Here is a 15872-nt window from a genome sequence, read left to right as displayed (position 1 = left end):
AAATTTGGGATGTTAAAGCAAATGGAATTCTATCCTACGCTGCCTTGAGACTGTAAAAGATTAACCCATGTATGGTAGAGGAAAGCACAGTAAGAAAAAGATAAACGTACTAACTGCTGCTGGGTTGTCTTAGAGAGGGAGCCATGACAGTGAGCGTGACATTTCTTGATAATCTGGTCCCAGATCCATCAACAAGAACAAGAGCTGGTACTTAGAAAGAAGACAAATATTTAGCATACTGTAAGTATTAAAACTAACATTGCTGGGTCATAGGACATATCAATTAAAACAATACCAATTATAATGTGACTTTCTGGCTTTCTCTCAACTCATCTCTGTAGATACTAACTTTGAAATATCAAGTATTTAAAAGAATGCTTTTGATTTTTTAAATCATTTTTTCTATGTGTATTATTTTGCAGAATACAGTTAAAATTAAATATACCAAAAGTTTAAATTTTGGGGTTATAAACGAATCTCCTTTGGAGCTACATCACCTCTTAGACTCCTATTTTAACTTTCAAATAGTTGTGGCTTTTCCTCCCGGTACATGAAAATAGCTTGTAACGAAAATCAGACCTTGAAAACACGTGGAAGCATTTGGGAACCCACAAATATGCATTTTAAAAGGAGAAGAAAGCCGTAAAATCATGTATATTTTCTTGGAGAAGAGTTTAATTGATGTAGTTGGTACATTTCCCATTAGCACTTACCTGTGCCCGTGAATTCCCTCTGCCAGACTGAAGTTCAGGGCCTTTGTGCAGCTGGAAGATTGGGAAGCAGCAGAAGTTTTAACCTGTAAGGCTAAGGAGTTCTCCAGGCTGCTCTTAACAGCTTTCCTCGAAGGATTGCATTCAGAAAAGATCATCACACGGTGCTAGCTTTCTTAGAGTGAAGGACCAGAGGGGGAGACTTAGAATTACTCTTTTCTTTCTTTTCCAAGTGTAAATTCTTTGTGCCTCTTTACGAAGAGCCCCATCCACTAAAGTCAAGTTAAGAATTTTTAAATAATTAAGAGTTCTGTTTTTGTCTGTGTTATAATTATGTACTTTTAAAAGTCCATGTCCAAATTAAATGAGCTATGAGCTGATGCCTTTGCAGTACCTACAAGGCATCTCTGAGCGCAGAGGAATCCCTAGCTTTATGAAGAGTACCACTCACTTCACCAGATCCTTCTGAGCCAGCCCAGAACTCTGCTCTGCTCAAGTGCCAAACTCAACCTCTTCATCTCTAGAACAGGATCTACAAAGTTGGGTATACCTGGAAGGGTGTAAGACCACCTTTTGGGGTACATGAAGAAAATATTAAAATGTCTATTTATTTTTACCTCATCTATTTTTAATGTCTGAGGTATGTGTGTTTTATAATTTATACACAAATGTACATATGTGCATATTTGGGAGGTACATGCCTGGAAAAAAATTTAGTGATAGGGATATATGATAAAAAATTTGGAAACCACTGAGCTCTATCAGTTTTGCCATGAGCATAACCTATATGGCAGCCTTTTGCCAACTTACCTAGTACCATCAGTGCCATTAAAAGTTCTTTATCCTTCTTCCAGCTTCTACCCGAACACGAATGCAAAAGCAGAAGATGAATGATAGCATGGATACCTCAAACAGGGAAGAAAAGTGAGGATCTCATGACCTTGCTGGGCACTGTGTTCACCTCTGGCCTCGCCATTTCTCACAGATCTGACTCTAGAACTTGTCCAGGTTCTGTTTATGGCCACATTTCTTTAGCTCTTTTTTGTGGATGTGAAGTGTGCAGATGCACGTTGAGTATTTGTACAGGCAATTCCTAAGCCACTTGCAATGTTGTAGTCAATAGAATATACATTGTTATTATACGAGATTGAAAATCTTGTATAAATCCTTCCATTTAAAAAATTGTAACAGATGTTTCCATTTCCAAAGTGTAATTGCTCTGCTTTACAAATGGTGAGGATGCCCCGGGAGTGGGGGTCCTAACAACCCATGCCTGTCTGAGTACTTTGTCTTCTCTTGTGGCATATGTGTGATGTTTGCTATTATTTTTATTAATTTATATTTATATATTTTTTTAATTTAACATGAACACCCTTAGAAAATGTGTCTTGTCTTCCAAAGGCAATTTGGCTCACCGTCCCCTATTTACCCAGATGACCCTGAACTCTTCTGCTAAAACAGATATTAGAAACTAGAAAAAAATTACTAATTTTTACATATTAGATTTTAGTTTACTAATGGAATCTGATGTACTGTGTGCTTGTTTTATAAACTTTAGCTTTTAAATACAAGCAGAAAGCAAAGTATAAACATGATATTGTCATACTACTGATACAGATTTCATACCTCAGGACTTGTAAGAATTTATTGATTCTTTTTTTCATCCAACTCATGCTTTAAAATGAGGGTTATTAATAGTACTCTTGGTTTTTGTACCATTTAAATCACTGAGTTCATAAAGTACCCATCTAGTCCTTGGAAAAAAAAGTATTTGGCTAGTGCTTTGCTGTAGAGGACCCTAACACAGTATATCCCAAGTGCACTTTCTAATGTTTCTGGGTCCTGAAGAATCAAGACACAAAGTAATTTTACTCCATAAACAGACTGTTAACTATAGGAGCCTTAATTTTTTTTTCTTCACGATTTGTTTAATTGCATCTCAGCAATTATTCTGCCCTCCTAAATTTGGGAAGGGGTGTTTTCTCTGGAATGGTGCATGTCTTCCATGTATCTTTTGAACTGGCAATTGTCTGTCTTTTATTTTTTTTAAGTCAGTATGGTCTAACACTGGCACCTTCAAAGCCACATTGTTTCTAGTCCAAAATTGCAAGTAATCAAAGGTCTTTGGGTTAGGCGTTAATGTTTCTATCTGATTTTGTGCAGAAGCTTCAAATTTAGAATAGCTACATTAGAAAAAACAGGCACTCCCCCCCCCCACCCACCCCGGCACCTAAAGGTGTATTTAAACTGTGTTGTGTGATTAACTTATTTAGAGATGGTATAATTTAAAATAGGTGGTATTTAAGGTAGCATCAACCAGCTTTTAGGAAAATCACTTTGTCTAAACTCAGAGTTCTTTTTAAAAAGAAATCTGGTATTATTTGTTAGAAAACGAAAGTTTATATTGTGCTCAATTAAGTTTCAAACTTATTTTTTTGACAGTTATCTTGATAACAAAGGCACTAGAAAGCTTTACCCCATTTCCTCATTAATTTTTGCATGAATATCATACAAATCAGTTAGCTTTTAGATCAAGGGCTTGCCATATTTCTGGGTCTTTTGCCAGCAAGTTCACATTAGAATTAGTGCCAGAATTTTAGGAACTTCAGAGATCGTGTATTGAGATTTCTCAAATAAGGCTTCAGATATTGCTTCATTGCTTTTTTATATTGGTTAAAACTGTACATTTGAAATTGCTATGTTACTATTTTTTACAATTAATAGTTTGTCTATTTTAAAATAAATTAGTTATTAAGAGTCTTAATGGTCTGATGTGGTCTTTGTATTAAGTGTACTAATGTGCCCTGCTGTGTCTACATTCTCTCCCAGTATCTCATCCCTTCTTAGTCTTTAATGGGCTTAATATGCTGATGATTCCCAAATGTATTTCTCCAGCCCTGACCTCTTCATGGAGGTCAAAGCTTTCATAGCCAATAAAACTCTTGCTTCTTACTCCTCCCCCTTCCCAGCTTCTCAAAATACAAACCAGAATCCAACAAACAAAAATACCTTGTTTCTACCCTAGTATTTCCCCATTTTATTAAACAGTTGCTTAAGCCAAAAACCTCGTCTATTAACTCTTGTCTGGACCACTGTTAAAGTCTTCTAACTGGTCTCCATGTTCCTTCTCTTTCCTCTTTACCTTTCAATTCCATAAAGAGCAAAAGTGATCCCTTTAAAATGTAACCTGATTCCCAGTGTGACTCTTCTTGCAGTATTTACACTCCTCATGGCCTGTTCATCAGCCCCTACCTACTTCTTCATCCTCATCTCGTGCTCCTTTCTCTTACTCACTACGCTTTAGCCACAGTGACCTGTTCTCTTATAGTACAAAGCCTATCCCTACCTTGGGCTTTTATATTTGCTGTTCCTTCTCTCAGTGCTCTTCCCCCAGAATTTTGCATGGCTGGTTCCTTCCTGTCTTTCAGGGCTTAGCTCAGAGGCCTTTCTTGACCACCTTACTAAAATCCTTACTCTGTACTGTGTCAGTCTCCTTCAGAAGTGTAACAGCATTTATCACCAGACAAAATTGCCTTATTTGACTTGTCTATTGCCTATCTACCCACCCCTGCATCAGCCTGACTGGTCTTCTTTACTACTATAGCTCTAAAACCCATGTATTTCCAAGTATGTGGAAACAGGTAATATTCTCTTCCTGTTTTAAAAAACGATGTACTGAGTACCTATGATATTCCAGGCAGAGTTCTAAATGTGAGCGATACATCAATGAATAAATAAAACTGAGATCCCCATCTCTGTGGAACTTACATTCTAATTCTAGTTTTGGGGAAAGAGAGCAAGCGAATAAATAAATGAATCTATAGTATGTCCAATTGTCTGAAGTACTGTGGAGAAAAACAGAGCAGGGAGGATAGGAATGCTGGCAGGGAGAGGAGTTGTCGAATTTAAAACAGGTGGTCAGGGAAAGAGTTCCTGAGGTGCTATTTGAGCAAAGCCCTGAAGGAGGTGAGGGGGTGAGCCAAACATCCACAGGGGCAAAACATCAGGAAAAGCCATGCTCGGAGGGGGGCTATGCCTGGTGTGTGTGAGGAACAATGAGCAGTCATAGTAAAATGGAGAGTTGTAAGAGGAGGACTGGGGAGCAAGTCTCTCTCTTCATCTAATACAAAGTTTATGTTAAAGGCCTTTCCTCTCAGTAGACTTTATATATATTATAAGTCCACAATCCTTTATCTGCTATTCTGAAATCCAAAAAGCTTTAAAAACCAAGTGGTTGTGTGTGTTTGGTGCCAAAGTCATATGGCATAGAGCTATTTAGAGCCTTTATCCCACTCAGTGGGAATATTCTGGATTCACTACAAAAATATTAATACATTGGTTTTGGGGCTCCAACCTAGCCCTGCTTGAGTATGATGTGTTATGTGGTATATGTACCATATTATCATACTAAACTCCAAAAAAGTGGAGGCACATCTGGTACTAAGGGTTTCAGATAAGGGATTCAGATAGGGGATTAAGTTGAAGTAATATGATTTCTCAAAACAGGGTGGACAGTGAAATTCTCTTCTTCTGGAACAGCAGCATGTCTGTTCCTGAAGGAAGAAAGGCAAATGAAGAGGTGAGAGCAGGAAAAGCAGCAGGCAGACCTCAGGGGACTGTGTTCATGTCGGATGAGGATCTTACATGAAATGTAGTCTCTTGGGTCAAGGCAAAATCAAGCAGCTTTTAAGACACTACAGTTTTTTAGTTTGGATGGTAGAAAACTGTTCACTTCTGGAGATTAATTTAGTATTCCAGTACTTAATGTTCTTTATAATAAAAGGGACAAGTTCAAATTCATATTTTTATTTCTTTTTCATTACAGCTTGCTGGTGCAAATGGTGGTTCGGAGGGGGTGGGCAGGGACCTACATACTAGTTCTATTACCATCTGGATGATTTCATAGAAACTTGCCTGTAGAAGCATATTCTTGTTCCTCATTTTTGGGCCAGTGTACACAACGTTGGGAAGGATTCATTCAGTAGAATTTTCCTTCAGTCTAAATAGATATTTTACACAACCACCTAAAATCTGGCCTCTAGAAACAGTAAATTTCTACCACATATAATAGAGCTTCTTATATGGAAATACGTTGTGGTAACGCTGTGTAATGTGTGAATGGGATTAAAACAAGCTCTTTTAATATGAAACTGGGATAGTCATCTATTTTATTTTCATAAATCCTTTTTTGTGTGCATTATTTTGGGACTATACTTATTGACATATATGATAATGACAATTTAATATGAAAGTTAAATTTATTCCACAGATCAGCATCAGTTACTTTCTGAATAGAAAACGTTATGATTTTAACTGAATTTAGTGAGAGAAAAATCAGTATAGTTTATGTTTTTATGCTTTTGCAAAGAGTGAATTCAAAATAACAGTAAGGTATGTTTCGTTTCTCTTGACAGTTCTCCGAACACATTTGTTATAATGATCGCATGGGTGAGGGCTGACAAGATAGACAAGAGCATGTAGTTTGTAGTTGCCTCCTTTTCATTATCACTGGTCAAGAATTCTCTCTCTCAATAAAATGCACCAACTTATGGTCCAGAATGACTGGCAATTTCTTCAGGTCTCAGCTAAAGAACGTTAACCTTTAGTTTTAAAAAAGCTTTAAGCAGTATCTTCACAAACCTCTATCAGCAGATGAGGATGCTACTTTATTCCTGTAAAATCTTAACCTTTCTCTGTGTAAGTAAGGATAAAATTATATTGGAAGCACTAAAACACAGGTTCTCTGTGTGAGCAGAGAGGAAATAAAAGGATAGAAAATCTGAGATGAACTTACGTAAAGGAAAGGATCCATTCATTTCTGCTGTAGTGTCGTTATGAACACATATGTTTTCTCCCACATGTCCCTAACTGAACAGCAGGGTTTCTGAGACTCTACACACACTCATCTGTTAGAAAGAAATGAAGGGAATAAAGTGTTGCTCTCCTTCACACCCGTGTCGATGGCAAACCTGTCCTCCAAGACCAGAGAGAAAGCGTGTTTTTTCAGAGATGTTTCCACTTGGCTCGTCCATCGTCTCGCCGGGTCTAAAATTAGCCCTTCCTCATTGTTTGGAGTCTCAGGTTTTAAGGGTTGATAAACCAGTGATTCTCCTCCTTGGCTCAACATCAAAATTACTTGTGGAGCTTTTACAAATGCTGAATTAGAATCTTTGAGTCTCTATTTTGTAAAAGTTTCATAGATTATTCTGTTGTACCCAGAGATAAGCAGCATTGAGCTACATAGCAGTGCAGGCCGACACATAACAAAGCTTAGAGAGGAAATCTGGAGAAAATGCACCCGGCCTTCTCCGTAACTGGGACTCTGGCAGTGTGGCTCTTGATCCGTTGTGGAGTTTGGTAAAGGGTAGTCCATTTTCATCCCTAAATAAACTTATCTGTTCCCTTTGAATGTTCCAATGTTTACACAAAATGAGTTCATATAAGAAGAAAGCATCGAGGAGCTTCAAAAGACCGGTCAGAAATAGGCAAGAAAGAGGAAGAGAAGGTTTTAGAAGACTCTGTGAAGACGTAAAGGCTTTGGTTGGTTACAGCCAGCAGAGGCGGGTGAGGAGGAAAAGTCAGAAATAAAAACGGTCCTTGTCTAACTGTGAGAATCGGTAGCTAATCCCCAGGCCTGAATGTTTCTTTGCTGGATAAAATAGCAGATCTACCAAAAAATGAAAACAAACGGTGGTATAAGGCTAACTTTTAAAATAACAACTGAAAGACTACATAGTTCCAAAAATAGGCTTCTGACTTAGCCCTAGAGCATCCAGACTCCTGTGCCTGCCAGATGAGGTCCGCAAACCCAGACACACAGAGACAAAGGATTCGAGCTGACCTCACCAATGAAGCAGCAATGCGAACAGGAATTAAGCTGTTTATGAACCATTTAGGTTTTAGGTGGGCTTTGCTGTGATACCTTATCTGAGTAACTGCTTTAAAAAACAAGCTTCTATCAAATGGATTTATGCATATGTGAGAGACATAAGGTTGACAAAGTTTTACTGCTTCATAGGGATTAAAAAAGCACACATTTGTTCTATTATCTACAAAGAAGCACTTTATTATCAAATAGTTCAGCATCAGAACAAGGTTTCTAATTCCAAAAGTGTTTTCTTTCGATAATACCCTATTGTGAAATACACAGAAGCATCAGACTCTACATCCTACATCCCGTTCCAGTTTCTCCTTTGCAGTTGGGTAACTTGTTTTGATTTCAAAAGTACAAATTTATCTCATTCTTGTTGATGGTGTCCATGAAATACAAGTATTAATTCCTTTTCAGCTACTATTTTACAAGTATACTGTGCCAGGTATACAGACCTGTTTTTAGTGACATAAAAGGCAACTACAAGAAAAACACAATCATTTTTACTCACATAGGCAAAATCTCTCAACACAAAAGCAAAGGACATTATGCAATTATGTAAGGCAGACGAGCCCAGAAATAACACTCCTTCAAAGACAGTACTTCATAGTCGATAATCCCATAGGAGAAATTAATGACTCAGAGTAAACAGAAAATTAAAATTAGCCCTTGGACCTTTGACAATTTAACTGCCAAAGCCTTTTGTGAATTCTAACGAATGCTCTAAATTAGCCACTATTTCTCAGAGTGATGGACCAGAGGAATACAAACCCCAAGAGTTATAGGCTGTTTTAAATGTGTTTTTGTTCAAGTTATTCCTTCATCCAGTATCCCACAGATAAAGCTGTTCTGGGGGCGTACTTACGATTTATAATCAATCAATTAACTGAGTGCCTACTGTATGCAAGGCACGGTGCTAGATGCTGATGAGGCGGGAGTGACCATTCCTGGCTGTCCAGGCTGTCCACGTGCTATCAGCCTGCTGAATAATGGAAGGCTTGGCCAGAAGAGCATATACTTAGACCAATGTGCCAACAGTATCCAGCTTAAGTGACTTGAAAGAGGAAAAGGTAAATATAATAAAGACGTTTTAATTTTTTTCCTTTAAGCTTAGTCCCATCTGATCAGAGTGCTGAATGCCTTCTATGTAAACTGCATTTTGGCAAATGGGGAAGACTGACCGCCATCCTCCTCTTGACAGAACGGAAGTATTCAGCCAAATGAAGCTCATCGTAAATACTACTAATTAAAGAGAAGTTATTCTCTGACTTTTGCAGAGAAAGTGGATACAGGCTAAAACTTCTTTCCTGCAGGTGAGGATCAATTTTTAAAGGCTCCCACTCTGCTTGCTTTGCTGATGAAGTTCTTCATGAGATCATGGTCCATCTCCGCAAAGCCTGCAGTCTGTGTTACCATAGTCAAATGGTTTATGCAAAACCTGAAGCAGAATTCTTCTAAATCCTAAGAACAACAAAAAAAATGTTTTAACAAATTTGTATATCCCAATGCAAGGCAACATAGCATGAAAAGTCCTAAAACACGCAGGCAAGGCAAAAGGATTTGATAGTCACGAGGAAGAAACATTGGTACGGCAATACTTAAATAGTTATAAAACTATACAGCTAATATGAATGTATGCTGGTAAAAATTTAACTCAGAGGAAAACATCCAAGTTCCTCCACACCGACCAATGCGAAGAATCTGACTTTTTTGTCCCAGCAAAAGGCACCTATGTGTATGAATTATCTTTTTCTAGTGACCGGATTTGTATTGTTCGTTCCACTTTCAGTACTGGTTAAAAGTACTATACTCCTCTTTTATATTCCCCTGGAGGCTTGAATCTTCCTACCTGTAAAGAGTTTGTGAGAAGATTCAGCCATAAACAGTACTGACACTGGGAAACTGCTTCTCTGAAGTCACTCACAGGCCGCCGCTCTTTGTCCTTGACAAGATGACAGAGGATGGGATGGGCGGATGTCACAACCCACGCACACCTTCAAGAACCTTAACTGGGAAAGCGCTTTGAGGGAATCATGACTTTCTCTCTGCTAAGAACTGCAAAGACCCACATTTTCTGGCTTCCTGTAACGTACTCTGGGCCACAGAGGAATCCTGTAGTGGTTCTCTTGACTCGATATGTAAATCTGAGAATCAGAATGAAGGTGGGCGGATGCTTTTTTGGCCCCAGGGAAATGACAGCTAAAGTGAGGCCAGCCTGGGGAGACTCTGCTGTGCCTCAGACCCGGGGCCACGCTGCCATCCTGACCCAGGACAGGGTGCTGCCAGGTGGTGGTTATAAAGCTCCCTCTCTATGTCACTGAAGGTAACTTATAAAAATGATGCCCAAAATAATCTCCAAGCAATTATATATGCCCATTGCACACTGTAATCTTTTCTTCTTTAGACACTTACAAATTATAGCAAATGCTGAAGATGAAAAGACAGAAAAATTAGCAATACTGATTGCTATGCCAACGTACACACAAATCCACAGTACATTTTAAGTAAAGAAACAAACTACATGAGGAAAACCTATTTATTTCATCCCTGAACACAGCTTGGGCGGGCTGCTGGGGCAGTATGACAACTCAGTCCCAGGTCAGCCCTAAGTGACAGAACAGGCAAAAGTCCACACCCCCACCTGCTATCGTAGCATGTGACATACATAAAAATGTGTTTCACTAACACATGCTGAATATACCATCAGCCATTTAAAAGTATGGGCTCTTGCTTAAATTTACAGAAATCACACGTTTGCCTACAGCACATAGAAGTGAAACAAGACAGAGATACAGCCTCTCTGCCTGAATTTGCCAGAGGAATGGAGACATTCACACCCACGCCACCCACATTAAAGCATGAATGTCTGCAGTTAGGTGGTTAGGCAGGAGGAAGCCTTACAGATCTGGACAGCTTCAGTAAAACTGTTCACCAGTGGGAGAACAAAAGGACCAGGAGAAGTCATCACTTGGATCCCCCCTCCTTTACTTTTCTAGAATGGGAACTCCCATAATAATTAAAGACAGACAAGAACTGGAAACAGTTCCTGTGATTCTAAGAATTCAATAAATCTGGGCGTAGAGTGATATTTGGTTACAATGGAATTCTCTCCATATAAAACAAGGCCACCATGATTTTTCAGAAGAGTTGTACTTCTCCTTTAAATGCTACTACTTTAGAGCTTCCTGTTTAAAGTTGGGCCCTTAGTTCTGTCCTGCAATCCAACTACATTTCCCTAGTTGATTCCTTCTCTTCTCCCACGTGATTCTCGTACCTTCTCCCGTTAAACTCCAACACCTCCTCCCTCATCCTCACGCTACGCTAAGTTTACCCCCCCCCTTCACTGAGAAAAGAGCACTCAGAAGAGACCCCCCCAAGCTCTGACACCATAGGCCCCGCCTGCCCACACAGATGCCTGGAGACTCCATCTTCTTTCCTGTAGCTCTGCATGAGCAGGCCAGGACCTGATCTAAGGCCAGGCCCCGCTTTTTCACTAGATCCCAGTGGCTCCCACCTCCTCAAGGACACCACTCTAGCAACTGTCCCTGCATCAGCAGCTTATTCCCCGTGACTGGATCATCTGCTCAGCCTACAAACATGCTTCAAGCTCCTTCATCTTAACAAAGTAAATATATTTTTACCTCATATGCCCCTTCAATCATCACCAGTTCTGTTTCTCTTTCTATCTTTACAGTGAAATTACCAGAAGTTGTTGTCTATATTCCCTGTCTCCAATCCCTCTGCTTCCATTCTCCAGTCAGGCTGTTACCCCCATCACTCTGTTGACACTGCTGCCCGGGTCACCCATGGCGTCCTCACCGCCAATCCCACGGTTAGTCCTCAGTGTGCACCCTGACCGAGCAGCAGCATCTGGCGTGGTGCATGACCTCTTCCTTCTGACACACTCTCCTCACCAGCTTCTAGGACACACTCTCCTGGCTTTTCTCTTCCTTCCCTGCTGGCTCCTTTGCTGGTGTCTCTTTATCTCCTTAACCTCTAAACAGTGAGTGTGCAGACTTACTCCTCACATCTGCCTGTCTCCTGTCAGGCTCACAGCTTTAAATGCACTTCTCGCCTACACTGGTGACCTTCCCCTGAACTCCAGGCTTGTTTATCTAACTTGCTTATTAAGCATTTTCATTTGGATGTTTCATAGACATCACAAACTTAACATATTCAAAATCAAATTTCTGTGTTTCCTAAAAACTGCTGCTCCTCTCGATCTTCCCTATTTCAATGAATGATCATTTCATCCTTTCAGCTGGTCAGGCCAAAAACTGTGGAGTCATCCTAAATTGTCATCTTTTTTTCCCTTATCCCACATCCAACCCATTAGCAAATCCTGTTGGCTCTACCTTCAAAATGTATTCAAAATCCAGCCACTTTTCACTATCCCCACAGCTAGTAACTTGGACCAATCCACCATGATCACTTACTGGATGATACAGCCTACCTAGCAACCCCCTCACCCTCACACTGGTCTCAACACAGCAGGCAGATTATCTCCAAATGTCAGTCACATCGTGCCTGCTCCTCTCCGCACCCTCTAATGACTCACTCATCTTAGAACTCAGATGCCTTCCACTTGCCCCTTGGGCTCTGCAGGCCCGGCCTCCCTCCACACACACCCGTCCTCATCCTCACGCACCATCTCTGACCTCACCTACTGCGCTCCTGCCGCCCTCTACTCCACGCATGCCCACCTTGCTGTCCCACATCAGCGCCTTTCCCTTGCTCCTCCCTTAGCTGCAGTGTTCTCCCCCACTTGGCTTCAGAGCTCCTTCCAGCCCCTTCAAGGCCTTTTGCTCGTTGCCTTCGCAGTGCTACCTTCCTTCCCTGTATTTCAAACGTTAACTTTCATCTCAGCCTGGCACTCCCCATGCTTCCCGACCTTTTTTCGATATCACTCATCACCATCCTACATAGTATATACTGTGTTCGTCTATTTCCTGCCCATCTCCCCTCACCAGGAAGTTCCACGGGGGCAGAGATTTTGGTCTGTTCTGTTCACATGCTATACTCTCAGTGCCCAGAAACATGCCAGGCATATACTACGCCCTCAGTGAAAATTTGCTGAATCAAGGAACAAATACTGTCAATTTGAAAAATGGGGTGGAAGGGGGCAATAGAGAATTGTTGTTAAATGTGTGGTTTTGAAATCTGTCCAATGTTTGATTGCATTCCAGCTTTATCATTTACTAGCTTATAAAGGATTTACTTAGTCTCTTTGACCTTCAGTTTTCTCATTAGTAAATTGGGACTAATAATAATAATGCCTGTATCTTATGAGGTTCTTTTGAGGATTAAACAAGATATAAACTGTGCTTTGAATAATCCCTGGTTCCTATTAATTATGTGTTAAGTGGCAGCCTAGCATGAGGAATAATAATTTGCTGAAAAAGCCCATTTCTTGTTTGATTATTAGAGTCAGCAAGTAAAAAATACTGGCCAAACCAAATTCAGTGTCCTTTCTTTATAAAAATGTTTATTTTATATTAAGAATACATACGGTGTATTTTACTTGTAGCCTACTATACTAATTTGGGAAACAACAATCAGTTGACAGGCTGTGGGAACACACAGTGCCTACACAGGCAAAGTCATACATTCATTACACAAATATTTTGTGAGCACCCACTATGTGTCAGCACCATCCAGGGCGCTCGGGACATGGCTGTGAGCAAAACAAAGTCCCTGCCATTCCTGAAGGAGCTTACTATCTAGAAAAGAGAGGGCTGGAGGGTAGCCATACAAATAATTCACATAATAAGGAATATGAAAGTCTTGGAAATAATTAAGCCCAGGTCAGAGGGGAACACCATTTGCTCCCTATCTCGTCATCTGAGGGAGCCCAGCAGAGTCCAGAGTCATCACCATGACTTTAACAAACTCCGGGAAAAGCACACAGATCTTGCTTGGCCGTGAAGCATTTTGCATGTCATAAGTGTCATTATCACCTCAATGAAAGACATTCACTATGCTTTTAAATGCCAATGTTTCATGGTGGGTAAGACTTTTGAAAATGTTAAGTGGAAAAAAATCTAACATTTAGAGAAATATACATAATGTAACCTAAGAAAAAATCAAAAGGAGCAGTTTCTTTGGTTGTGAGTCATTTCCTTCCTCTCACTTCTTGTATGTTCCACATTCTCTTTAATAAGCATATTATTATTTATATAAGCAGAAAAGAAGTTATAACCCCTTTTCCGCCCACCACCAAAATGTCCCTGTTTTTTTACCAAAGGAGAGGATATCCTTATACCAAAAGGAAGCCGACTGCAAGAAGTATGGCCTGTTTCCTAAAGATTTAGCCCTGAGACAGGTTTTCTTTCCTTTCTTTTTTATCAAAACAATACATGGTCGCTGTAGAAAGTCCAGAAAAAACAAGCAAAGATAAGGAAATAAAAATCATCCGTAATCCCACCATTCAAAGATGACCACTGGCTCCATTTTTGTCTTTTTCTCTATGTAGATAATGAACTTCAGTCTTTTTAAATTCAGCTATTTATATGTTCTTAAAAAATAAAAATAGGACCATAGTTTTTCAATTAGAGATATATCTTGAATAGCTGCATAATTTCATAGTATTAACATTTTGTAGTTGAAACAATGCTCTACTGTCACGTTGACTTTTTCTAATTTTTCAAAATGATAAACCATGCTGCAGGAAACGTCTTTGAAGTGAAATCTTCGTCCAAATCCATGATTACTTCCTTGAGATAAATTCCTGTAAGTGAATTCCTTACAGAATTATCTCTTTAAAGCTTTCAATACATATTATACCAAATTGCTCCCCAGAATGACTGCACCAATTTGAATTTGCCCTCTCATCCGCAGCTCGGGAGAACACCCGTTATTCTGAGCCTGTATTATTTCTAAAAATACATTCCTCAGATGGATGGGGGAAAATTACACCTTGTTTTCATTTGTCCATAAATCCATTTGTTCTTTGGTCCACTTCCTTCAAAACCAAACTGCTCATATTTTTTTGTTTTTTAAGAACCATACATTAACAATGGTAAACTTGCTTCATTATATGTTGCAAATATTTTCCCAGTGTATCATTTACTTTCTAATTTTTTCTGTGCTATTTTTGATGTATAAACGTTTCTTATCTTTTTGAAATCAGATCTATCACTCCTTTCCTTTACAGTTTCTGCCTTTGGGGTCCACCCTAACATGATATAAATATTCACTTATATTTTTTCTGGTATTTTAGTTACTTTGTTTGCATTAAATCTTTAATCTCCCTGGAGTTTATTTTCGTTTAAAATACACAGGACACAGCCAACTTGACTTTTCCCAGAAGGCCAGCTAGTTGAGCGAGTGCTTTTCTTACCTGAGCGTCATACTTCACAGCAGCTGAAAGCAGAGCGATGGCATTCTCCTCACAGATTCCTTGCTTGATAGTTTGTTGGCAGAGCTTTTTCAAACGATTTTCTCTATAAAATGTAGCCAAATCTAGCAATCCTGGTGGAAAGAGGTGTTTATTAGGGGGAGTGACTGGAAGCATCCTTGTTTAAACTCACTCAACCCTCCAGAGATGACTGACGTTATTCTGAAGGTAATCCTTAGTGAAGGGCTGTGCACACGAAGACGTACGCTGCTTACACTCTGAGTGTGTGGCTCTACCTGAGGACATAGCTGAAGTGAGCAGATACAAGACACAAACAAGCAGCAGCGGACAAACAGGAGCACGGTAAAAATAGCTTTAATGTTTTTCCTAGAAACGCTCCTCGAATTCTCTCTCTCCCCGCATCATCAATATCCTCCCCTGGGTCATTTCCATCAGCATTTGCACACATTGCACCTACTCAGACCTTTCCTGGACACCCATTTCTCTGCTTCTCTCGAGAGCAAACCTCCTGGGGAGAGTAGTCTCTATTTGCTACCTCTACTTTCTCACCTCAAGCCATTCCGAGCAGAAACCCATCCCCTCCACTCCCTGACATCACAAGTGATCGTCACGAATGGTTCCACGGTGCCAAATCTCAGGGGCTGGTCTCTGGGTCCAGCTTACCCGACGTTTACACAGCATCTGATGTGGCTGATGACACGCCCTTCTTGACACACTGTGTTCCTTGCTTGTGTTTTCGTCTTATAATTAGTTACTCTTCAGTTCCCCTGGCTGGATCCTTTTCCGTGATTTCCAAACGTCTGAGTGCCCCAGGGTTCAATCCTCAGATTCTTATTTCACTTATTCCCCTCACTAATCTCCAGCCCCATGGCTTTAAATACTATCTATAAATACTGATGATTTCCGTTATATTATCTGTCATCTACTGTCAAAT

General features: G+C 39.9%; 2 protein-coding genes across 56 annotated transcripts in view; one reads left to right on the top strand and one right to left on the bottom strand.

Annotated features, from left to right (window-relative positions):
- RB1 (RB transcriptional corepressor 1) overlaps positions 1–3474 on the top strand; it is a 155259-nt gene extending 151785 nt beyond the window's left edge. For 5 of the 6 annotated variants that reach the window (XM_070578233.1, XM_070578232.1, XM_070578235.1 and 2 more), the window contains one exon: positions 1565–3474. In XM_070578233.1, coding sequence (XP_070434334.1) covers positions 1565–1638 — 74 coding nt within the window. In that variant the 3' untranslated portion in view covers positions 1639–3474. Of the gene's footprint in view, positions 1–1545 lie in introns of all 6 variants that reach the window. The other variant, XM_070578237.1, reaches the window with a different exon arrangement.
- Positions 3475–7746: 4272 nt separating this feature from the next.
- Positions 7747–15872, bottom strand: part of RCBTB2 (RCC1 and BTB domain containing protein 2) — a 43309-nt gene continuing 35183 nt past the window's right edge. For all 50 annotated transcript variants that reach the window (XR_011527837.1, XR_011527836.1, XR_011527841.1 and 47 more), the window contains 2 exons: positions 14921–15051; positions 7747–9042 (listed from right to left, as the gene is read on the bottom strand). Coding sequence is in view for 43 of the 50 variants with exons in the window: in XM_070578250.1 (XP_070434351.1) it covers positions 8902–9042; positions 14921–15051 (272 nt within the window). In the remaining 7 variants the exon portion in view is untranslated. The remainder of the gene's footprint in view (positions 9043–14920; positions 15052–15872) is intronic.

This window comes from Equus przewalskii, chromosome 16 (assembly GCF_037783145.1).
Source record: "Equus przewalskii isolate Varuska chromosome 16, EquPr2, whole genome shotgun sequence".
Lineage (NCBI taxonomy): Eukaryota > Metazoa > Chordata > Mammalia > Perissodactyla > Equidae > Equus > Equus przewalskii.
This window is presented reverse-complemented; position numbering and strand designations above follow the sequence as displayed.